A 26,714-nucleotide genomic window follows, 5' to 3' on the forward strand; every position below is an offset into this window, starting at 1 on the left:
AAGCTTAATTGCATATAACTCATGTAGACTATTGAAATATTCAATAGCCTTAATGCTAAAGAGTGAGTTTAGAGCATTTCAAGCTTGATTTTCCTTAGCGGGAGAATTGTGTGTTTTTCCCATCGCACAGATTCCAATAATAGACACAAACACGTGCAGACACAAGTACATAAAGACTCATTTTAACACACACCTGCTCTATCCCCACAGGTTGTAAGCCGGGTTGCAGCACAGCAGGGTTTCGACTTGGACCTCGGCTATCGGCTACTGGCCGTGTGCGCGGCCAACCGCGACAAGTTCACCCCGAAGTCTGCAGGTGAGGCCTCTATGTCCAGTTCTTCACGCGTCGCGTCTCCTCACTCATCATCGCTATTAAAACCAGAGAGCCACTCTGCCTGTAATGAATCCACATTTCTCATTCAGCGTCATGACAGGAAATCTTTTAATTGCGGCATTATACGATCGCAGCGCACGGCCATGCATTAGCATCCGTTCACATTCCTTTGTCCGACACTCACCCATCTCCTTAAGACATCATGAGGCGATAACTTTGCAAGGTTGTCTTCTCCGCCCGGTTGACGCGCGTGCTTCCAGCATGCCAAAACCCCCTCCACGTAATTCATTGATAAAGCACCAGAGTTCACTTTCCAACAGTCATCCATCAGCAAAGCAGCATCGCTTTGTAATCAGCTCTGTTTGAAATCCTGACCTTCTCAGCCAAAGCTGAGTGTCCTGTTCTTGTACATTTGTCAAAGTGAACTGCGGACGGGCATCAGCCAAACAGAGATAGATGGTTGGCAATCTGCGGGCTTGAGGTGTGTGAGTGTTCTTCATTTGAAAAAGGCCTGACACGGCTCGCTGTTCGGAATGAAGATAAACTGGCCGTTTGAACCGTGGTTACTGTGGGACACCTTGGGTCCTCCAAAAAGGTTTTTCTTGTGTGTGTGTTCCTGCTATTGCGTGGCAGTATTACTATATTTACACACTGTACACAGTTACAGTGAAGGTTTAGATTACAGGTTTTTGACCTTTGGTTAAAGGCGGCGTAACCGATTTCCGAATTACGTCGGGCCGAGTACCAAAACAACCTTGTAGCCAATCAGCAGTAAGGTGCACAGTGCACAGGACGGACATTAGCCGAACCGAGCACTGACGAAAGCGAAAGATGGGGGTAGGGGTGTGTTTGTTTTGGTGATTTGAACATCAACAACGGCTAAGAGAAATCGGACACCCCGCCTTTAATGTGGTGGAACCCAGAAAAAAGATTTACTGACTAAAAAACAGTTGACTGTATAGCAGCGGATTCATTTAGAGCAGCAGATGATAAAGAAATGGCTGGAAGCAGATATGACTCAGACTTCCTCTCTCGGTGCATCATAGGGGCATCCATCTTACCTCAATCATAAGGGCGTCTGCAGCCCCAGACACAGAGACGACAGTGGCAGAGCTCAGTCTCATAAACCTGCTGTGTTCCATCCCTCTCGTTTTCTGTCCTCCTCGATGCTACGCACTCTTCTTCCCTCTTTCTCTCTTTCTCGGTCTCCATCACACAAACACACACACACACGCACACACACACACACACACACACAGAGAGCGAGCAAAAAGAAAAAGACAGACAGAGGAGATGCGTAGGGTGGGTCAGGGAGAAAGTGCAGGCCTAGCGAAAAACCCAGTGACAGGCAGGATGGCGACAGAGGGGCGGCCACCCGACACCACTCGCCGGAGTTGAGCGTCTGGCTCACCCACAGACTGACACACCCACATTACACGATCAATGCACAATCAGTGGGCCGCGGAGAGGCAGTCGCTGCCTGCAGGATGGATCCGTCTTGTTTTGCTGTCTCTGTGATATACAATGCAGTTGACACCTGGCTGTGAGGATGGCCAAAAGTCAGCCACTTGCATCCAGAAATACGGTTTTACGGGTCTCTTGTAAAGCAGAACGTTAAGCACCTTTATAATGGATAAATGCCAGAAGGTACTTGTAAGTGAAAACAGTGGATATAGTTTAAGCTCTTGTTAATGTTACTTTAAAACAGTTATAGTGATATAAAACAGATTATGTTTGTACTAAAAGGTCCAGTGTATGAAATTTAGCGGCATCTAGAAAAAATATTTATGAAACGTTCTCTGTAAAGCAGTTTGTCTGGTTAGGGCAACTGTAGAAACAACATGGCGAATTCCATGTATAGGGGACCCGCGGTGTATGTAGATATTAATGGCTCATTCTAAGGTAATAAAAACATAACGCTTCATTATGTAAGGTCTGTACTGTATATACACCACTGAAGACATAGTTATGTATATTATATTGCATTTCTGTCAATAGATCCTCCAAAAAATTACAGAGACAATTTAAGAGAATTTTGGCAATGGGGGTAAATCAAGCACACGTGAAAGAATATATTTTTGGCTAACATAGTTGATGAAAACTGAAGAATATGTTTGGGTTATATTTTACAGCATTATCAAGATTAAGAAATATGACAAAATAGGAACTATTTTTCATAAATAAAATGAAGCCTCATTACTGTGAAGTGTATTGTATTATCTTTAGCTAGAATCACTACTGAGAATAATTAAATTACAAAAAGAAATGTACAAATAAAACAGTAATGAGGCTTCGGGGGTAAATGTGCTTAATTGTCATTACAATAATCTCATAAAGCGGCCAATTAAAAATTATAGGCTTTATTTTCTCTTTGTAAAATGTGAAGTCAGATGTTTGCTTATTTAAAGGTAAAATTTGTATTGTATTGTATTGTAATGTATTCTTACAGTTCCTCAACTATATGCTCACACTTATTCATCAGTGACAAAAGAAAGATAGAATCAGAACTGTAGGCTACATAAATATCTGTTCTCCCTTCGTACTATCACCATCGGATCTTCCGAAATGTGTTAGACGTGTGTGATGAAGTCTGTCATGGTTTGCTGGTTTGTGAATACTGACCTCTCTCTCAGTGGGATTATCTGGCAGTATTAATCTGTGATTATGGGAATTATTTGTCCGCTGTGTGTGTGTGTGTGCGTGTGCGTGTGTGTGTGTGTGTGTGTGCGTGCGTGCGTGGTGCGTGTGTTGTGTGTGTGTGTGTGTTGGTGGGTGTGTGTGTGGGGTGTGTGTGTGTGTTGTGTGTGTGTGTGTGTGTGTGTGTGTGTGTGTGTGTGTGTGTGTGTGTGTGTGTGTGTGTGTGTGTGTGTGTGTGTGTGTGTGTGTGTGTTTTTACGGAGTCTGATCTGCTCCGCTTACATGCCACTGACAGACTTTTTAACCCAGGCTTTGGTTGGCACCCTGCTGCCAGTGCAATAAGATAATTACTTTGTACAGACACAGCTATGGGCACTAAAGAGAGAGATTTTAGACAAAGAAATGCTAAATACCTCATCTGAGATGACACTATTGGGCGTATGTTAATTATACGCAGTGTCACAATTGCATTTCATAATACGCTGTCAGTCGCAACAGTCTGCTGTTTCAGATCAGCATCAAATCTTTTCTTCTGCACATGTCGTGATGATATTAAATCGAGAGCACATTAGTTGAGAGAGTGACAGCTGATGTGTTGGTCTATTAAGGCATGTTTCATACTTGTGTGCTCCATTCAGAAACCTGTCATTTAAACATTTTCTTAAAAAATAAAAAGTGTACTTGCCAAATCACTTTTGTCTCCACACACAGGAATGTAGATAGTGCTGCATTGTTGCGAGTGAGATGTTGCGACAAGATAATTGCAAGGTGTGTCTCAACCCAAGTGTTTTTGAAGTCTGTTATAGAGTAGATTTGGCGTAAATTGCAGAAGACATTAAGTACACAAATTTGAACAATGCTTTGGTTTTCTTATCTTTATTCAGCATTTAAAGAATTCATTTAAAGAAATCGCTGGCATCAGTTCCACAAACTCCCTTGTTTTGTTCCTCAGCGAAAGCCAGTGGTTAAATATGTGTGCAATTTTGCATACAGTTTTAATTGGCAGGTCAAAAAGTGTACAGTATAACACTCGCCTTCAGACAGTGATTTGCTTCCAGATTTAGTTTTGTGACTAAAACAAGAGCTGTAATGGCAGGTTTACGCACTCACCACTCTCGAGCGATGCTGCCCTATTTTAATGAGCGCTTCACTTTCAGTGAAAGTCGTATTCACATTTTCGGCCCAAATTTGTCTGTGTTCAGAGATGTAGTTGGTTGACACACCTGCTTATCAAAGTAAGTTTGACGCATTGGCTGTTCTCTGAGCGTTGGAAGTAGGGATGTAACGATTCACTCAGCTCACGATGCGATGCGATTCACGATTCTGATCTCACGATGCGATTTATTCACGATTTACTCATGATTTATTTTTGCAAAATGAGTTGAAAAATTAAGAATGAACAACTTCCCTTGCATTATTTCTTAAATGCTTCACGTTTCTTTGTATAGTAAAATTATGTTTTATTTCAAATAACAAAAACTAAACTGCAATTTAAAACAAATTAATAATAGAAAAGGTCTCTTTAATATAAACAAACTAATACTGTCTGTGCTTTTCTTGGATTTTTTTGCATTTAAGAAATATCAGCATGTCTGCTGTTCAAAAAATGTATTGCGATTCAGTTCACACTTCAACCGATTTGAATCGTCACACATTATAATCGATTTTCAACCGGCTCACGGTGAATCGTTAAATCCCTAGTTGGAAGGGAAACAGACCTCTCAACTCAATGCTGCTCTACATAGAAAGGCTGTCAGCAGGTTGTAAATCAGCCCAGCTGGAAGGCACGTCAAGAGAGCAACCAATCCGCCATGTCGAGGGTGACGGATCGCTTTCCAGCGCCCAGTTGTAATTCACATGTCATGTACATGCATGGTTTACAGAGAAGAGACAAGTGCAAATACACAAGAAATTCAAGCCCGGGGACCTCCCCATTGGTTTGAGATACCACAAACCAGTGGCGTAACTTTGTTTTGAAAAGTGGTGGGGACAAAGACGACACAAACAATACTTTAATAAATTGTTCCTGTAAGAACTCGTTGGGAATATTCACGGACGTCACAAGCGCGAAACATGTAGGTGACTCCTCCAGAAAACAGTATAAAAATAGCGCCGCTTTATCGATGGCTTCATTGGTGTAGTGGCGTAACGTTAGTGCGGCAGACGCATGACAAATAATATTGAAGCAGGTTCGAATCCGCTGAACTCACTGTTCTAAATTCTCACATCACATATCAGATCTGCTTCCATTTGTTTTTAAATTATATCATATTTTCATCAATAGATCATTTAAAGCATGTTGTGCTTTATTATATGTAAGGATGGCTGTTGCCGTACGTAATTAAACGTATTAATTCGTGTTGAAACAAAAACTAATGTAACGAATTTGTGTTTTCCCCATGTTAAAATTTTGGTGTTTGACACAGATTACCTGTCGGTGGGTCAAGGATTGAGAGTTTGGGAACCCCCTGCTAATAAGGACAATCATTCAAGTTTACAGGGGAAACAGATGGAAAATAATATCTTTAAAAAATCTTATTTTCACTAATTACTACGGGTATTGCCTGATAGGCTACAAATATACAACAAACTTTCTAAATTTTGTTTTGAACTCATGAAACTACAAAGTTGTGTTTTCTATCAAGTATCAAAATGTAATTTATCTTGCAATAGACGATAGCAACCGCATGTCGAGAACAATAAGGATGAATATATAGCACCAAAGTGCAATTAAGCGCAAAATGTTTGGAACATGTATGACTTGAACAGCCATTTTCAAATATTTTTATCATTTTATTAAAAATAAATACCTTTACAATCTGATACTGATGGGCGGAGTTAGTATAAATAGCCTCTGCTTACAAAGCGGCTACTTGCACGTTAAATAGACACTCCGTATTTTTTATTTCTTACAATAAGTGGTGGGGACAAAATTGACTTTGGCAAAAAGTGGTGGGGACATGACCCACCCATCCACCCGCAAATTACGCCTATGCCACAAACCCTGCCCACCTCTCCGTCTGCCTACTTTTCTCGGTTAGCACTTCAGAAATCTACTGTGTCTTTGAGCTACATCAAAGCATACAGAAGGTATGGGTGGGTCACAATCTTCTCTGTTAAAATCTAGTGGTATCTATTTCACCAGTTTTCCAACAGATTCTGTTCTCATCTTCTGATGTAATCACTTCGCAACAGTTCAGTAATTTCCTGATGCTCCAGATATGCTTTTTTTCTTATAGCAATAGGGGCCTTGTGCCTTTCTCTTAGTTTAGTATATGTTTTTTTATTATACTGGATTATTATCAGTGGCATCACACACATTTGATTTTAGGCACCAGGGACAGTTCTTGCTCACTTTATGTTGGTGAGATAGTGTAAGATTTGTTCTAGGGAAAAAATCACTGTGTGGTGGTATAGTTTTAGTGCAGACATGACCTATTATATAGGCTATTGTTTGCAAAACTGCAAATCAATTTTACAGCCTTGCATTGATCAAATTTAGACAATCAAATGCGTAGTTTATTATCATATACGCATTTTTGACAAGCTTTTTAAACCTATAATCACGCAGATTAGGGCTGAAGGATATATATATATTATTTTTTTTGAAAGAAGTACTTGAAAGTCTGCTTTAATGTTAAAAAGAGTAAAGGGCAGAGCTGAAGAGTCATTTACTGTGTCGGTGGAGAGCTATGACTCACAGCTTTGTTAGTTAAAGGAAGCTCAAGTTCCTGTTTGAACCAGCTTCGGCTCTTCACCTCCTTTTTCCACGTAGCCTGTAGCCTTCACATGTCTTCTCATTTTCTCTGAGTTATTTCGCCCTCTTGTAGTGTGATATTAAAGATATCCGTCACGCGCGCCGCTTCGATGCCGGCCGGAGAGACGCAGACAGCGCGCGCGCCGGGGCCTTGATGCATCTTTGTACATTGTAAGTCCTGTTTGGAAGCTTTAAATGAATTACACGTAATTTTGGCCGTGTGGAAATTGTCGCGTGGGCTTTTTGCTGCGTCATGAAAAGCCCGCTGTTTATTCGGCGCTTTTATTAGCAGATTATGCCACGCTAATTCAAGGACTGAAGAATAGCTATTTATTAATTCATTAATGGAGCCGTGCTGTCGACGGCCCGGGGAAGTGCTGGATCTCTTTCTGATATTCAACACTTTTGGATGTGTGTAATTAGCAGTGTTAGCAAGTGTCAAGTTAGGCACTTAGCGTTAAAAGCTAACACAGTTTCCATTAATTTCACCCTCACATGACACTCAGGAGGGACGCCCCCCAGCCCCCGGGCTTCATTAGCGCGCGTGGTCTGATGGATTTATATATCACTGTCGTGTGATTAAGCTTTTCAATAGGCAGGATTCATGCTTTGATAGCAGTAATCGCGTGCTGCAAACACGGCTTTAACGGAATTGATTCGAGGTTGTTGTTTGCTCTCTCTGTCTTTCTCCTCTCCTGATGCTTTGGTCACGAGCCAAGATACAGCCCGTCTGCCTCTGCCATGATAGTCCCCGCCTCCCCTTTGCAAGTTTGAAATGTGAGCCGTCCATCCTTCCCCCCTCCTTCCGCCTTTCTGGCATGGCACTGGATGTATGTGCGTGTGCGTGTGTGCGCGCGCATGTGTGTGGTTTCATTCATGTATCTGTCCATCCATGTCTAAGCAATAAGGCTTTTAGATAAAGGACCACAGAGCATGTGGACATCACTAGCATCATACATGTGAGGTGAGATGAGATTTGCTGCTCTTTCTTTCTATTTTTTCTCTTCCCCTGCACCACCCCCCCCTTTTTTAACCCTTTTGAAACGCATCAGGGTTTCCTGTTCATTTTGTGGTTTTGCGCTGTTGACAGTTTACAGGCATTTGATTTACCGGCATTGTGTGTTTGTGTACAGGTTTGATTGTACTTGTAAGGACCAGAGTTTCTGTAAAAAAATATCCTCACTAATATAGTCAAAAAAAGACTTATGTCTTATGTTTAGCACTTGGGTTAGTTGTAAATATCATTATCTTTGCATGAAAACCACTAATATATTTTCTAAGAACTCTCTCACTTTCTCTCTCTGGGTGTGCGCGTGTGGAGTTTTCAAGCGCTTAACCTGATTCCCCGTGGGCTTCGTCTTCGAACAGAGGAGCCAGGTATAGCAGGAGCCCATTAGCACAGAGCTCCATCTGTGATTGGCTTTGCACTGGAAACCCAGAGACCGCTGCTGAATAATTGATGCGCATTGTGCAGTCGCTGGACAGGCGAAGAGAGAGAAAACAGAGAGCGCCAGGGTGCCCCTGAGAAACAGACAATCAGAGACAGGATAGGGAGAGAGCTTGTAGATTTCTCTGGAGTTCCTCTTTGCCTGCTGTTTAAATCCCATTTCTCTGTGCAATGAGAAGACTGCGATGAGAGGCACAGAGGCAGAGCTTGGCCACTGGTAAGTCAGAGCGAGGCTGAACGCACGTGACATGTACAGTAGTCGGTGTTGGATTGTGTTGCAGATTGTGCTCTTGTGTGGGCAAATGTCTGGCAGGTGTTTTCACAGTGCATAGTGTTAAAGGAATATATTTACTCACCCTCATGTCTTTTCTAAACCTGTGACTACTTAGCGTCTACTTGATGGGTATTTTTCATGCAATGAAAGTGAACGACTGTTTAACAAGACTAGGCCATGTGGACTACGTTTATGATGCTTTTTTTTGCTCTTGTTTTAGCTTGAAAGCTCCAGTCCCTATCCACCTTCATTGTATGGATGGAACAATGCAACTTTGTCTGCATTGTCATGCAATGGCTGTTATGCAAGATTTAATATAGCGAATATAGTTTACAAACTATATGGACTCTTTTTATGATGCTTTCTGCTCTTTTTGTAGCTCGAAAGCTCCAGTCCCTATCCACTTTAATTGGTGAACAAGAGCAACTTGCTAAAATTAAATTAATTTAATTGAAACAAACATGAGGAAGAGTAAATGTAATTTTTTTTTGAGTAAACCGTTTCTTTAACTGCATCCTTTCATCGAGCACAATGTGTGAGGTGCTGTGGATGAGGTTCTTCCCCGCACTTTTTACGTAATTGAACGGGGCTCATAAAGCGCATCTCAAAGTCCTGCACGTGATGTAGCTGTAACAGCTGACTGGGTTTGACCTAGTTCCTTGTCTCCCACACACAGAAAAACACTCGCACATAGAGGGTCAGAGTTGACTTGATTATATCCAGGAGGAGAGATGACCTACTTGAGGCGCAGTGGTTTCGTCAGTCTTTTAGCAGTTTGACATGAGCCTGGCGACAGCATGGCTCCAACTGCTCAACCAATTTAATGGAGAATCCTCTCTTGCTCTGTGCATGGATAGTATTTGTTGCACATGCATGTTCTTTCTTTACAGTGTTGTAAATCATTGGAAGGAGGACAGGTTTGCATTTAGGGTTCTGCAGGGACTATTTATGGTTGATGAGACATAGGAATGATTTAAAAAGGCAGGGGACTGTTATCTCCCAGAATGCATGACATGAATGAACTTGGGAATTTTTATTAGTGCAGGAATGTGGCCACCCAACATTTTCTACGCCCCTGTATATTTAGCTAGCAGAAACCTTGCTTCAACTGAGCGCTTTCTACAGTATGTCCCAGATCTAAACACAATATTTATAGTAAGTAGTTGTTTTTGTGACTGCACAGAAGCTTTAAATGCCATCCTATTAAGGATAATAGGCCACTGGAGGTAAATCTACATGCGTTGTTCAACTAAAGTTTTGGTTTATTCTCTTGGTCTCAGAGTTTGTACTGGTGGGGGAATAAACAGTGGTTTGCTATAATCAAGATCCTGCTGTTTATGTGTGAAACTTCTTCCTCAGCAATGAAGAGCTTTTAATAGCTCTCTGCTTTTTGTACATGTGCTGTTTCTGTTTGCCAGCTTCATTTAAACATGCAAATGTTATTCTAGCGTTTTAGCATACAAATGAGTTCAAATTCTCTAAGCTATGAAAAGTACACTAGTTACTTCTGCACGACAATAAGACATTATTATTATTTTTATTTTTTCCAGTAAAGTGTTATGAGAGATTCTGTTGGGATATTACAGGATGCTGCTTTGAAAGTATAATTAAGACTACTGTTATTAATTATTTTGATTGTCAATTATCATGAGTATAAAATGATAAATTAGTCAAATTATCAAAGGGAAAACAGATATATAATACGTGTCATACTTTATTGCTGCACTTGCACTAAATAGCCGAAGTGACAAATGAGGTAGGACCTCAGATTAAAAAAAATCGTTTTGGTGAACGGAGGAAATATTACATTATCTTTCTATAAACAAACAGACCTTGTTTAACAGCTTACAAACAGCTTTTTATTTCAACCAAGGTCAAAAAGTGGTCTGGACACTAGCAAATGCATTTCATAAATTATCCACAGACCCCGATAAAGTGCACATTTGCCAAGTGCAAACATTTACTGTTGCCCCTGGATACAAAGTGAATAATGTAAATGCTATAAGAAGTAGACTATTTTAGCAAACTAAACAACCCATAAAGTTTCTATAAAGGATCACCATGCATTGACAAGAATTGTATATATATATTGTATATACAGTATAATGGATAGCTCTGACTCCAGATTGTGCTTGAATGCGGATAAATGTAAATGCAAATCTGAGACCACATTTTAGATTAATGTGCTAAATTGCTATGTTGCTTGGCAACTGTAAACAGCTTTATTTCCTATATTACTTGGTTGAAGAATTAATTATTAATATAACTGTTTATTGAACATTAATGGCTTTCATTAGATTGTTGTTGTTGCTGTTTTATGGTAATGGTTATGGTTTTCGTGATAAAATCACTGTAATCACAAACACACAGACTCTCGGCTTTAAACTGGTATAAATTAATTCCAGCCAGTCTGATTAGTCATTAAGCTTAGCTTTTGTTTACTCAAAATAAAAAAGTAATGATTGTTACCACTTTTGAACTGTTCAAAATCTGCAAATACATGTTTAGCAGTTAGCTAATCACGGCTGTGGTGTGTCACAGAATGTCTTGTCATATTGACTTTTCCAAGAGACAAATAAAGGATAGCTATGCTTTTGGTAACTGGCGATGACTAATTTGATATTTAGAATTTTTTCTCGTACTGTGACCAGTGTGTTAGTCATATGAAGTGTCATCATCCATGCATATAATCAAACTATAATTACACTGCTGTGTTTTGAAATCTTCTGTGCTGTATTTGTGACATGTTTAGTTATTTTATAGATGTAAGATTTTGAAATGTCATGTTAGGAGTTGCTAATAGCATTTTTAGACAATATGATTATTGTTTGTCATTTCTATACCGACAATTACTAGTAATGTAAATATGTTGAAGTAAAACAAAAGTTTTAAAACTCCTGAGTGAAATTTCTGACAAATGTGCAAGCAACTTGGAATATTTCAGCAAATTTTGATTTTACAAATTTTTTAAAGAAGAGAAGTCAGCGTTTCATTCAGCAAAAGTTGAGCTTTCTTCAGAGCGGAACCAGGGCCCTGTTAGTCCCTGCTAGGAAAAAAAACAGCTGGTGCACAGCAAAATCACCGGTGTTAAAAACGGTCAAATGAACTCTCACAGTGTATATATAATCCACACTTCGATAGTGTGGATTATATATACACTGTGAGTGTTAATTTGACCTTTTATAACACTGGCGATTTTGCTGTGTGGCTCATTTTTATAACATAGTACTTGGTTTCTAGCTGTTTTTTAGCTGGTGCAAGCTGGTCAATCCACCATTGTGTTCCAAAAACCAAAGCCATTGAGAGAGAGTGTCCCGTCAACTCTGTTGACCCTAATGGAAAAAAAATTCACAGCAATGGTGGTTCATGGAAGCTCTCAATAGTTCCCGGAAGTTACTTCGTAACGCATGGAGCTGCGGCTTAACAGGCCAATTGAGGTAAACTTTTAACCCATTTAAAGACCTAAGTCATTTAATGAATAAAAAATGAAGTAAAGCATTTAAAGAGAAAACATAACTTCCTGGAACTATCTGAAGGCTCTATGAATCACGCAACAAGGGACAATTTTGAACTTCCGTTGGCACAACTCTCTCTCTCAATGGCTCTGCCAAAAACCTAGTTTGATCACCACAAGTGGTTTGACCAGCTGCTTGCTTTGCTGCTGCTTTGTTGTCGGTCCACCACGTCAACCAGCTACAGTAATAACCATCTGAGTCAAACTAGAAACCATTGGCCATGTTTTATAAAACAGCCCCTGGCTCAGTATTATTCAGCAGAGCTCATATCAATTCAACCAGGACATCCGTTCACCCATCGATGACGTCAACTCTGTTTTCTGATACTTTGTTGTCTTGATGTTGCTTTGCCCCCTTGAGTAAATTGTTGAATTTGAACCCTACAGAAACCACCACCTGCAGGAGATGTCAGAGTGACACAGGTACTCTTCTGTGTTCTAGCATTGTTTGGCTTGTGGAGAGCTCTCTCTCCCTCTCTCTCTGTTCATCGTCACCATGGGCATTCATTCCGTTTTTTTTTTACTCATTTGCGCGCAGTCACAGGAGAAGAGTCGCAGTGACGCAGATGCTTTTTATGTGCTTCCTCTGTTGTGGGGGTGTCGATGTGCAGGGGGGTCATTGGCTGCTGACTGAGCATCCATACCTGTTTCACAGACTCATGTAATCTCAGATTAGCTCGGGATGTTTTTTTCCCTGTCGCCTTTTATGAAGCCAATCAATGTACAGTTAAGGTTTCAGCTTTTTCTCGGACTGTGCAGCTCATTGAACAGGAATGATGTTTTAGCCGTCCATTTCTGTGACATTTTATTGAGCCTTCATCTGTATGTCTGTCACCTCCGGGGCTGCCCTGTGTCGCGTGCTAGTTCAAAAGTCTTTCTGTGAGCTCTTCCTGCTTCACCAGTCATTCTTTCCCATTACAGCGGAATCCCACAATGCACTGTGCCGTGTGCTTCAGATTCCTTTCGCAGTATGAAAGAGCATCTAGCTGTTTTGATTCTCTCGAATAGACAGCGGAGTCAGTTAGTGTACATTGTGCGGATGTCACTGCGCTGCAAAAAGCACATGTAACAGTATAACATCTGTCACTGACAGAAACAGACACTAACATCCAATCGTGTATTTTATTTATTCAAATTAGAAATATATAAAAAATGAATTATTCAAGCACCTGCTCTGTGGTTGTGTTTTACACCTGTTTATGTTGTTTTTCACCTCAGTTATTCTGACATTGTTTACCTGTGCGTGTGTGTGTTGTGCAGTACTGGAGAGAGCTGTTCTGAGTGGTTACGTCACCCTGTGTGAGTTAAGGTCACTTTGTGGTCACTACTTGTATGTGTGAAGCTTACACTCAGGTCCAGTACTGGCCTTAATTAATATGTGAGTCTCTGTCATAAGTGAGGACCTGCCCTGTGTCATTAGTTAATAGCTGTCTGCCTAAACACAGGGCTGCTGTACTGCCAGGCTCTGGATACAAGGGAAAAACCATGCAGTCCGAGAAAGTATCTGTTATATTTTATTCACATTTTCCAAATTCAGTTTGAGGAATAATTTGTTCAAAAAATATCTAAAATAGTTATTTGGCTGACTTGCATCTCAGACAAAAAGTTTGCATTTGAAGTATTTTCGTTGTGTAGACATTCAGTTTTCAAACATTTCTTTGTGTATACCACAACAAGCATGCAGTTTTCTTGTGTATGGTCACGGTGGTATTACACAAATCTCTCTCTGAAGGCTGTTGGGAAGTTCTCCCCTAAGATGCTTACACACCGGGAAAGACCTGCATTAACAGATTGCAGTACTTTGGATGTAGGAATTTAGAGTGGATATGTGAAAATTAGGCATAGTGACCCAATATATTAAACAGACAGATTATCTACAACTTGAGGTAGAACCTGCAGTCACATTATGATATCTTTCATGCAAAGAAACAAAAAGCAAGAATGTATAAAAAGTTTATTATTGTAATGTCAGTAACACTTTACAATAAGATTAAATTTGTTAATATTAGTTAATGCCATTAAATATTAATGACCCTCACTTTAACAGTATCTAATAATATTTTTGTTAATTTTTACAATTATAATTTAAAATGACTGTATTATAAACAAACATGTATTAAAGGAGTCGTATGACATGGCTAAAACGAATATTATCATTTGTTTTAGATGTAATGCAATGTGTAGTCACGATTTAAGGTTCAAAAATGCTGTATTTTCCACATACCGTGCTTGTTTGTATCTCCTCTTTGCCCCGCCTCTCTGAAATGCACAGATTTTTTACAAAACTCATCGCTCTGAAAAGCGAGGTGTGCTATGATTGGCCAGTTCACCAGTGCGTAGTGATTGGTCGAATACTGCAATTATGTGACGGAAATGTAACGCCTCTTACCATATTTGGAACATCAGGTTTCAAAGCAATTGTACTGACAGTAACGCCCACCTTACTTGTGTATACATTTGGGCGGTCTTAGTTAACTCATACCACGAACTGACATAGATTTGTGGGGGTGTGGTTACACGAGGCGTTTCAGGCAGGTCTGGGTGAGAATTTGCTTTTAGATAGAATGCATCTTTTGTTCGTTCAATTTTACATGTCTTATACATGCATGGGCAACTTATAACACACCAAAGACACAATTAACACGTGTTCGTGCCATATGACCCCTTTAAAGGGATTGTTCAAAAAGACAGTTCTGATGCACCATTGACTACCATAGTAGGAACATTTTAAATGAAAGTGAAAGTGACCTATTAGTCAGATATGGTGACCCATACCCGAAATGTGACCTCTGCATTTAACCCATCCAGAGAGTAGTGAACACACGCACAGCAAGTGGTGAACACACGTACACCTGGAGCAGTGGGCAGCTATCACTGCAGCGCCCAGGGAGCAAGTAGGGGTAGGGTGCCTTGCTCAAGGGCACCTCAGTCGTTACCCGCCGGCCCTGAACCGAAATTGAACCGGCTACCTTCTGGTCACGAGTTTGACTCTAACCATTAGGCCACGACTGCCCCTAATGGTAATGGTAATGGTAATGGTAAAATGGTAGTCAAAGGTGCCCCAGAACTGCTTTCCTAAATTCCTCAAAATATATATTTTTTGTTTTCAACAAAATGACACAATGGTGCCACAGAACCTTTGGTTGCTAACATTCTTCCAAATATCGTTTTCTGTGTTCAACCGAACAAAAAAATTGATACAGGTTTGGAACGACTAGAGGGTGAGTAATTCATGACAGAATTTTAATTTTTGGGTGAACAGTATACAACAGTATATTTGTAAATAAACAGATGAATAAATAATGTTAACACATTATTGTAAATCTTTCAACCAGAACTCTGTTCATGTACAGTATCAGCTGTTGGATTCGACTCATTGGTATTGTGATTTGATGGTCTCAATAGGAGAAGATGAAGAGTAGACACAGTGTAGCCATGTGAACAGCAGGGTTGGATTTTTGCACTGAGGAACTCCAAGTGGTTTAACAGGGCTAGTCTGCCATGTCTGCCAATAAACTGTGGTGTCATTCTGAACTGTCACACACTCACAGACTAAGAGTGTGTGTTAAGATATCTTTGCGGACTTGTAATGTTATTCCTCTATAATATATGCACTACTTGTTGTCCCTGTGCGTTAACTAAACAACCAGTGCATTCAAGTGAATAGCAGTGAACAGTACTATTCTCCATTTCATTCTGCTCGATTTTGGCCCCGCTCCATTACCCTAACCTCTATTTGCAGCCACACACTTTTTATTAGCAACATCATAATCAAAGCGCTTATTATGAGGTGCTAAGGGCAGTAAAACCAATTGAGAAATGAGAGTTTGGCCGAGATGGGGTGCTGGCAGAGATAAAGTGGCCAACTTGGGAAGGAACGGAAGGCAGGCATTCTTGGAGGCGATTTGGGTAACCGAGGTGACCTGGGTTCCCTACACACCCGGATCATTTGGGGATTTACCCTGGTCAGTTATTCAAAGCCAACTAAACCTGCTTGAAGAGCCTCTTCGGTAGACAAAGAGCAGACGTGGGGAGGGCGGGAGGGTTGGTTTATGTAGTGTCTGTCTCAACACTTTGATTTGCCAGAAGTCTGTAGAGCCACAGGCTGTTGTCCTCTCAGTAAGACTGTTTCTGCTGCAGAGTGGAGCAGTCTGGCACCTTTAGGAACAGCAGAACATGGCTAATATGACTCACTGTGAACAGAGACGCGGAGCTTGTGTGGATAGAATGAATCTTACAGTGCTACCAAATGTCTGTCTGCCCACCCAAAGTGCCAGCAAAGTTTGAACAACCTCCTAGCAATGCCCTAGTAACCTCCCAGGACACCATAGCAACCGCAGTACATCATCCTGGCAACTGGCATCATGACAGTGAGTTTTCAGGATTAAGCATCACACGGAAATCTAACGTTTTCAAGTGTTTTGCTACAACATGACACAGTGAGTCATTAATGTGCAAACACTGTTAATGTCTTTGTTCTTACCATGAAATTACTTTATTACACCGTGTTTAACAGCAGTCATTGGAGCCGCTCTGTTGTGATAATAAACAGCATACTAAGTATGCCAAGTCTGAGATTGTATTAGAATCTGGCTGTTGTAAGTACACTTCAGCTTCAGTATCTGGCTGCAGTAGGCGTCGTTCTATGTTCGTTCTCCTCTACTGGGATTACTGCCTGGAGCACACCGCTGTGAGCCCGCCCTGCCACCATAATGCCCGCTGCCATAGACCCAACACAGAGCCATGCCACTGAAATGCCCAGCACAGAGCTGCCAACATAACACTCAACGAAACGCTTTCTGGAGCAGGTGTCTGGCAAATAAAACGGGACTAAATTAAAGAGAGACGGATGAGAGGAAAACAGGCAGTGTTTGGTGTTTTACGAGGAATGGAAGTACGTGATTAATGAAAAGTAGGGATGCACAGATTTAATTGTGTCCAGTATTATGTCCAGAGTTATTGGTTTGTTTTAAGTTTTATTGTAGATTTATTATTTTATATTTTATAATTCATTTTTAATTGGCTTTTATTTTTACATTTAAAGTTAAATGTTAATAACTTTTTTAGCACCTCGAACATTTCTAATTATAGTTTAGTTTAAGGTGCATCCCTATAGGTCAGATAGATCCTATTTAGTACACGTTACTAATTAATATAAAACAAACAGCAGCACATGCGTTTAGCTAGGCGAGTGGGATATTTTACGTTGACAGACGGCGCTGTGTTGATTCGGCCAAGCGCTGGTTGTTTTTCCGTGAGTTTGGGAGGCAGGAGAGCTCCAGTCTTTGTTAGGTGTGGGAGGCATGCTAGGCGGGGAACAACAGTTGAAAATTGGCAGTCAGCGTCTGGCTGTAACCTGTCATATGAGCTCTAAGTTAGTCTTTTGTGAGAAAATAGCAGTTGCCAGCATGCAGAGGTAGTGATTTAGCCGGCCGATAAGCTCTCTGTAATGGCAGGGTAGAATAATTCTCATTGAAGTAGGTGGGTGATTCCAGCCTTCCTCTCGAATCCTGCTGGGACGGCTTTCACGCCTGTCGCAGAGAGGTGAGAAGCATTCTCTTTGAAACAGAGCCCTTTGATATATTTACACAAACGTGATTTTCTCGCTGTAATTGCGCGTTTGAACTGGGAAGGGAAAGTGAGTCAGGTGCTGCTGGGATATTGAATAACTTAAAGCTGTTTTTTGGAAGAACTCCAGTCTGAATACAGCAATGCATTAAGGGTCCTTGAATTTCTTCTTCTGGAATGGTTAGACATGAATTGACTAATGTCACACAAAAAAGCCTAAAAAGCCGTCTGCGGTAAATAAGACTGAGTTGCGCGCATGTCGGTGGGTGTTTTTCAGCTGTGCATGTGCTCCTTTTGGTTCTCCCAGCAATAAATGTACAGAAGACAGCTGAGCAGTCTTGGTAGTCATTACTGGCTGATCGATTTCAAGAGGAAAGAGCCAAGACATACGTCTGTCTCTCTACACCAGACTCAGAGAGAGAGAGAGAGAGAGAGAGAGAGAGAGAGAGAGAGAGAGAGAGAGAGAGAGAGAGAGAGAGAGAGAGAGAGGAAGAGGAGCGTTTCTCGGACCTTGACACCACCATGTGCTTTTTTTTACTCATCTACTGTCTGTGAGTAGATTTAGAGAAGACAGAGAAGCATTGTTCCATGTATGAACTCGTTTTAAGGGAAAGGGAATATTTTATAAGGTCCCTTGTAGAATCTGTTTGATGGCAGAGGTAGACCAATAGGGATGCACGAAATGTTCGGCTCATCGAAATATGTTCGGGCCGAAATAGCAAAAACGCAAGTTCGGTGTTAGGTCGAATGTGTGAAATGGCCGAATATTTTCCGAACATGACTCGTGATACGATCAAGCAGCAACCAGCGCAAGAGAGAGAGAGAGAGAGAGAGAGAGAGAGAGATCACGCGTGCGCTTTATTACTCGCGCAACATTTTGGCAGTGTGTGTGTGTGTGTGTGTCATGTTTTTATATCCCGGTGGGGACCTAAACCTGATACACACCAACACATGGGGATCGTGTCACGTGGGGACCAAATTGAGGTCCCGGGGCAAAAGGCTAATAAATTGTACAGAACATATTTTTTTACATCTAAAAATGCAAAAGTGTTCTATGATCTTTAGGTTTGGGATAGGGGATAGAATATACAGTTTGTACAGTAAAAACATTATGCCTATGGACTGTCCCCACGGGGATAGTCAACCAAAGTGTGGTGTGTGTGTGTGCGCGTGTGTGTTGTGCGTGTGTGTGCGTGGTGTGTGTGTGTGTGTGTGTGTGTGTGTGTGTGTGTGTGCGCGTGCGCGTGCGCGTGTGCGTGCGTGCGTGCGTGTGGAGCATTTTAAAGTGTCAGAGAAAGACACAGCACGGGACTTGCCGCACGGAAGTAAATTTCCGAATGAAAGCGTCTTTACCGGTCGGTAACTTTACTTCAGACGGAAGCGGGCGGTCTGACAGTAGCCCCGCCGCTCGCGTCATCATTTGACATCATACAGTGGTCGCGTGCACACAGTATGTTCTGTGCAGCCCGGCCGCGGGAGCACCTTCTGAGCGAACAGTAAACTTTTGTGGGCGGAGTTTGGAGGAGAGACGTGAACTGAAATGGTTGTCAGTCAGCATCAGTCAGAATTGCTTGCATTGGATGTTTTTTTTTCTCAAATCATTTTGCAATGTAGCCTATAATAATCCAACAGTTTCAGTTTATTCGTATTTTTATTTTATGGCCTAATGTGGAATGACACTTTTTAATGAACTGTTTTGTTGTAGGGGTACAGAGTAACTTACATTACATTCTTTTACCAGTCAGTTATAGTTAAGCCTAATTAATATTCATGAAGGGAGAGGGCTCAATTTTTTGTTTGAATTTACTTTGTTTTGCTCAATTTTATATTAAGTTGTATTGTATTTTATTGAAAAGCAAGACAAATTATAAAAAGCACATTTTGACTATTCAGTTTGTGCAATAGTGAAAAAAATAGCTTAATAAATAGAAGAAATGCAAAAAACCATGTTCGGTGTTCGGTATTATTCGGCCTTCGGCCAAGTGTTTCACATCATGTTCGGCTTCGGCCAAGAATTTTCGTTTTGGTGCATCCCTAGTAGACATGAGATGCTGCACCACTGAAACTGTTCCTGCCTTTTGTTTCTGTTCTGTCTGTGTTATGCAGCTTTTTATTTAAAAATACTTCTCTGCGTGCAGCTGAGTCATTCTACTGTATAAAACGGGTGCCTTTTTATTTTGGAAATACACTTAAAACACATTTCTGATAACAATCTGTCAGACAAAGAATGTCTAGGGTGTTCCAGGGCTGTAAAATGATTAGTCAAGTTATTAAAGTGATAAAACTTTTTTTTTTTTTACATAAGATGTGTGTGTGTGCTGTGTATAATAATTTTTGTATATATAAATACATACATGTATGTATATTTAAGAAATATGTGTATATACATTTTTATATTTATATGATTTATATGGTATATAAATATAACTATTTAATATAGATTTTTTTTTTCTAAAATTATACATGCGTGTGTGTGTGTGTATTTATTTACATATACAAAATTATTACACAGCACACACACAAATATTATGTAAACAAAAATTTTATTTTGCATACGATTAGTCCCGACTAATCGTTTTACAGCCCTACCGATAAATTGTGCCATCTAATGCAAATTTATTTTAAAACATTATGATAGTGTGGGAATGCAATGAAGGAAATTTAATTGGGTGGAACATTTCAAACCAAAATGACATCTGCTTTCCCTATTATCATAGGTTTGCCTCTTTTTATTATCAGACGACAATATGAAGCCATAGAATAAGTACTTTTATTGATGTACTTTATTTATCAGTTATGCGTTTTATGTAATGGTGAATGGTAATGTTTGATAAATCAAGCATGAAAAAAATACATTTTAAATATTAAAACACTGGTTAGGGTAAGATAAGGGTTACTAACCTTAACTATTGAATTTGGTCTGTTGGTGTCACTTTCATTTTATTATGTCATTTAAAATGACAGTTCTCTTTTGTTTTGTGGTAAATAAAGTGTAAAAATTAAGTGGTGGGGTGAGGAATAGAAATGAACAGATAAATAAATAGTTAAAATATTAATATTAATGATACAAATAATAATAAAAATGTTTGATTTTTTTGTTATATTTCAAGTAGAATGACATATAAAAATTCATATTCCTTAACCATATTTGTAAAATATACCATCATCAGATGTTTTAATCGAATAAGCTTAGTAGGGGTGTGACGAGACACTTATCCCACGAGACAAGACGAGACACGAGACTGAATTCACAAGAACGAGACAAGATTTTTTTTAGTCTCTTATTCACCTTAAAAACACAAAATGATAAAAAAATCATTATAAAATCAACATGTATTTTATGAAACAAATTATACTATTTTAATCAATTATATTATGCAGTAATAAACAATATATAAACACTGCTAAATATTTTGTCACAAGCTCAACTAACAGGCAGTAATTGCACAAAAAATATGCTTTGTTTTCTTAACAGGTGCAGCTTTTAGTAAAGAGCTGTGGTTGTTTTCTTTGCTTTTTGCATAGTGCTCGTGCTATCAGAGGTGGCGATAATATCACACTGTCAATCCTCCTTCCTCCACTGACTGAACCCTCATAGCCTTCAGAGAAACCGTTAAAGAGTACATTCCTCAATATTTTTAAGGGCTTATTTTGGTTTATGGAGTGTCCGACAACAAGTTTATGTACATACATGATGTAAAAATACTATTATTTAGTAATAATAAGCAGTTTTTATTACCTTACTTCTTGACTGACTCTCAAATGATTCGTTCCGCGATTCATCTGTGTAATCTCCGCCTTTCCGCCAGCGTAGTCTGATCTGATTGGTCAGATAGTGTAGTCTGCTGTGATTGGTCAGATGGTCTAGTCTGCTGTGATTGGTCAAATGGTCTAGTCTGCTGTGATTGGTCAAACGCGTTCAGCATGTGTCGCAAATGGACCGCCTATCATTACTGCTGTATTACGGTTTGCAGGTGGTTGGATATTAACAGTGTATAGAGAGAGATGGCGTCGATTTTACCTTACCAGTTCGAGCCCGAGTCTGACGAATCATTCTTTAATCCTTATACAGATGCCAGTAAGAAAAAGGACTGTTTTAGACACTTCTCTTGTAACAGTTAGTTATCACGGCATACAGTGTACGGTGTTCGTATCTTCAGATGTTATTATAACTATAGTACACCACGCAGTTCTTGAAATAAAGACTTTGCGAGTTAATATGGTTGAACACTTACATTAGCGCAACGAGTTTATAGCTAACGTTAGGTAAACAAACAGTAACAACCCCAAAAATAACGGTAACGTTAGCTAAACACAGACATGAGATAACGTCACACAAATTTAATTTTAAGTAAAGACAAAAATAAAGAGTCACACTTACAGGTTGTGATTCGGTGGAGCTTACAGGTCCAAATAAAGTTGGTATTGCAACATCTTTTAAGGAAAGACGTTTAATGTATCCTGCAGTAAAGGCGCCAAGATTGATGAAGCAATCTTCGGTAAAATGACGCGCGCAAAGTAAAACGTTCGGTTTATACTCCTTTGGTGTCGTTTGAAAAATAAATAGTAACCATTTTTTCCTCAGAAGTTCTTCCTTTGGTAGTGAAAATAAGACTGACTTAGTTTCACTACATAGAACACAGCTTCTCTTAGACATGATGCACACGTCACGAACGAGCTAGTACAGTGTTTGGGGAGGAGAGAGTTAAGTTTTCGCAGTCAGTAGGCGGGGATTTTTCTAGTGACGTAGGTACATTGTGGTTAAAGATTCGGACAGGTCATGGCTTGTTCGCGTGATTCAGAGTCGATTACCTTTTTTATAAGCTAATAACTTTGTTATTCGTTCACCTTCGGATTTACAACTTGGCAGATTGCTTACATTCAAACACGGCAAAATTAAACACTTCATGAAATGTATTTTTTATGATCTCGAGGAATGTACTCTTTAAAACTACATAAACACATCATGTTTTATGCTAACATTGCACATAGTAAGAGACAGATTATCCGTTTTTGAAGAGGTTTGCCTGTGAATGTATTTAAAATAACGTAATGTGAACTTGCATTTGCTATACTCAACTTGTGGTACAGTCCGCTGCTGTTCAACAGCGCGTTGCGCGCTCTCAAAGCGCTGCTGGCAGCACAAACCGACATAAACACTAGTGTGCGAGGTGCTGCGATGCTAAAGACGCGCGCGAATGTTGAAACTGTCCATCTAGCGCGTGTTTACATAGAGAAACGGTGGGAAAGTAGCCCTGCGAGATGGTAAATCACGTTGTCTTTATGAATGGCCAGGCGGTCACTGTAGCTCACAGCAGGCACATACTTTGTGCAGTTATTAGTAGGGCTGTCACGATTATTAAATAATCGTCTCATCGCGATTGTTTGACCTCATCGCGATGATTTCGGATCATCGCAATTATCGCACATCTCTATAGAAGACACTAGGGGGAGCTGTAGTGCATCTGCATATTGCATATTTTAGTGTATATATTGTTACTAAAGCATGGTAATACTTGTAAAATGTACCACCACAACACAATCACTTAAAAAAAACTAAAACATATACAAATTACCTGCAGTACAATTTAATATTATTTAAGCAAATCTCAGTGTGAAAACCAGTCTACCAAAATTTCATTAACACACAAGTAAAATTTTATTGTAGTCTTGCAAGTGAGAAAAAAACAGACTAGAAGCTTTTCTATGACTGATAGCATTTTAATGGTGGCTTCAATTCACTCCTGATCAATTTACTTCATTTACAAGTATTTGGTGGTTGTATTATTGACAGGTAAAAGCCTAAACCTTAAATATATGATGACCCATTTTTTTCCGATGTATTTCCAAGAAAAAAACATAGTCTTGTATTCAGAACAATATGGTCGTTTCAATTGCTGAATCAAAAATGAATGAGAATTAAATGTCAAAGCTCAAAAACAGACAATTAATCGTCATAATCGCAATGATTTATTAGACAATTAATCGTCAATCAAATTTCGTAATCGTGACAGCCCTAGTTATTAGCGTGTGCTGTACAGTAATGAAAACAGGTCACACCACAACAAAATGTGCACTCACACAAATGCTCCCAAATATATTTTGAGGTCGCACAGTTTAAATATAGGGAGCATATGAGACTAAAATGGTCGCATCTACGTTTTAAGAGATTTGTGTCCATGTTGCATTATTTGTGAGCTTTATAAGCTTTATAAGCTTTATAAGCGCGTCCCCGCCAAAGGAAGTAGTCGCTTTTAGCAACTTGTTAGCAACCGCCGTTTTTTAAGACACAATAAGGCTTTAAAAAAATCACAAGCGGGTCATAATTGGTGTGTTTTATGTCATAGAATAAAACGTGAAAATATTTAGAGGTTTTATTTACCACAGACCTTATTTCGGGCGATTTACCAAAAACCCATTCATAAAAAAACCCATAGACTTTGGAGCGATGGAAGCGGAAGTCCTAAAATGTTAAGTTGCTTCCTGGTTTTGCATACAAAAATATGTCATCTCTGAGCCTCCATATTGCGTTGAGGATATTGTGTTCTCGCGAGACCCATCGGATCGACCACGAGATCTCGTCACACCCCTAAAGCTTAGTGTACAGTATATATTTCTATAAGCCTGTGAAACACATAACAGGATTGAGTTCAGATGTTGTGGACACAAATGCAGCTCAGCGAGTGAGTATATAAACACTGTCAGTTGAAAAGTGTAAGGGCCATTTATACGGCGAGCACTTAAATGCAGCCTCAGTGTTTCAGTCATATGCAGCGTGTAGAATTGATTAGGCCTGGATCTGGATCCGTGCCATCTGCTGCCACCCCGTACCGACTCCGTCGCCATGACGAGATGCTCATTTTGTCAGCCCTCTCAGGAGCAAAGTGCTGCCAGGAGACGACACCAGCATGATTCACCCTGATTTTCATCTTCCATTTCTCGCTCTTTCTCTCCCTGTCTCCTCCATCATCCTCCCTTCACGAGAGGGGAAGACGGTCTTTTGTAGTAGGATCAGTGCTTACAGTGCAGCGCAGATGAAAAGCATATGATCCTGAGAAAGGCATGCTGACAAGCCGTCAGAGAGGTTTCCAACTGCATCTGCCTCTAATGGAGTGTAGTGACCTCTAGTGGATAAGACTGGAACTGACCAAAATTTTAGACACTGCATTAGTGATGTTTGCAAAGATTTATTCAAATTATTAAGTAAGTCTCATGCCGTCTGTGCTACAGATATGAATGGTATCCTAAATGTACACTTTTCACATTCCATTGCTTTGGAAAGAAACATAACTGTCTTGTTAACAGGAAACAGATTTAATAAGCAAGATTGCTATTTAACTCAAAGATGCTTTGTCTCTGTCCTCAATATCCTGTTTCTCTGTTTTTCTCCATTTCCGCAGCTCTCCTGTCATCCTGGTGCGAGGAGCTGGGTCGGCTGCTCTTGTTGCGGCATCAGAAGAATCGTCAGAGCGATCCACAGGGCAAAGTGCCCCTGCAGCCGCCCATGAACTCCATGAAGCCCTCGCTCTCTCATGGGTCAGTACCCAGACAAAACCCTGTTCTGTAGATCACTAACCAACACCCGCTGGAGCTGTTCCAGGACCGGTTAATACCCACAGCACTCTAGCCCCTACAGCAGCTTTCTCAGAACTGAATTTCCTCTCGAAATGGAGTTACAGGCCCGGTGCGGTGATCCAGGACAGAATTGTTTGTTTTTAGGTGCCACGTCATCTCGAAGTCTGGCCTTTTCCAAGAAGCTATTGACCAAGCTTTTAACATGACTTCACCGTAAGGTTGCATTGAAGAATTCCTTTCTTGCAGCTTTCCAAACAATGGAAGATAAAACATGATAAGCTGGGTACGTCAGCTAAAGGTCCGACCGAGTTATTCTTTGATAGATTGCCAGAGAAAGCCGAGCTGCACAGGGTGTCTGGAGTGTTAAAAGTGAGGAAATCCACTAGCTTAGTGATGTTTTACAGAACATTTTATGCTCCAGGGCTGTCTTGGTTTACGGAGAGATGTCTTGAACAAATGTTTCGATTTTATTTTCATGGAAAAACAAAAGTGCTGTAGTCAGGAAGGGAGTGTTTTTTCTTCTGTAAACCCCCTCACTCTTGCAGATTTGCGTTCGATGCCACTAATATCGCATTACTGTTTGAACTTTGTTTTAGTGATGGGTCCTTTCCATATGACAGCGTTCCCTGGCAACAGAATGCTAACCAGGCCCCAGGCTCGTTGTCGGTGGTTACGACGGTGTGGGGAGTTACCAACACGTCACAGAGTCAGGTGAGTCAAGCGGTGCACGAAAAGGAAACAATAAGATTGATATTGATAACGTTGATCTTTAAAACCTACGTGCTTTTGATCTAGGTATTGGGTAACCACATGGCCAATACCAACAATCCCATGAACCCTGGGGGTAATGCACTGGGGTCGGGTATGTCAGCCAACAACCCAGGGATCAACTCACCTCAGTTCCCTGGCCAACAGCAACAGTTTGCGGCCAAAGGGGGATCCAACCAGGCGTACATGCAGCAAGGCATGTATGGTCGTCCAGGGCACCCCGGAGGAGGAGGCTTTGGTGGAAGGTAATGTTTCAACGGAGCACTAGATGGAAGGTTCCAGGCGGGATGATGGGAAATTGTTTGACAAAGAAGGGAGTGTTGCTTCGTAACGCTCTGGGAGATTCAATAAGCTAGAGCAGAGTCTCCCATTAGGGGTATTTAAAACCAAGCCAACACTCGCTTCAAGGATGTTTTTCTGGAAAAGGATGATATCACCTTCATGTTGTGCCAAGCTCATACTGTAATGCACATCCGAGAAATTCTAGAATTCTAGACGATTCTCTCTCGTTTGAAGTTTTACGTGAATTTTCTTCTATTTAGTTACCCGGGTGGTCCGAATGCACCAGGTGGGATAGGCATGCCCCCTCACACGCGACCCCCTTCTGACTTCACACAACCTGCTGCTGCTGCGGCCGCCGCTGCTGTTGCTGCAGCCGCGGCCACGGCAACAGCCACCGCCACGGCTACCGTGGCTGCCCTGCAAGAAACCAACAAAGATATAAACCAGTACAACCAGGTTGGTCACGTTATAAAAAAAAGATAAATAGGCTCATGGTGGCATTTGGCTTCTTTCTTTACATATGGCTGCGTATGTTCATTTGCCTCTCCGCTCTCTCCA

General features: G+C 40.5%; 1 protein-coding gene across 8 annotated transcripts in view; it reads left to right on the top strand.

The window, feature by feature from the left end:
• zmiz1a (zinc finger, MIZ-type containing 1a) overlaps positions 1–26,714 on the top strand; it is a 132,070-nt gene that overhangs the window by 95,659 nt on the left and 9,697 nt on the right. For 2 of the 8 annotated variants that reach the window (XM_057341623.1, XM_057341624.1), the window contains exons 6-11: positions 211–316; positions 12,351–12,386; positions 24,932–25,067; positions 25,703–25,817; positions 25,902–26,119; positions 26,417–26,612. In XM_057341623.1, coding sequence (XP_057197606.1) covers positions 211–316; positions 12,351–12,386; positions 24,932–25,067; positions 25,703–25,817; positions 25,902–26,119; positions 26,417–26,612 — 807 coding nt within the window. Of the gene's footprint in view, positions 1–210; positions 317–6,724; positions 6,900–7,341; positions 7,693–12,350; positions 12,387–17,084; positions 17,508–24,931; positions 25,068–25,702; positions 25,818–25,901; positions 26,120–26,416; positions 26,613–26,714 lie in introns of those variants that run through there. The other 6 variants (XM_057341625.1, XM_057341626.1, XM_057341629.1 and 3 more) reach the window with 5 other exon arrangements.

This window comes from Triplophysa rosa, linkage group LG9 (genome assembly GCF_024868665.1).
Source record: "Triplophysa rosa linkage group LG9, Trosa_1v2, whole genome shotgun sequence".
In the NCBI taxonomy this organism is placed as follows: Eukaryota; Metazoa; Chordata; class Actinopteri; order Cypriniformes; family Nemacheilidae; genus Triplophysa; species Triplophysa rosa.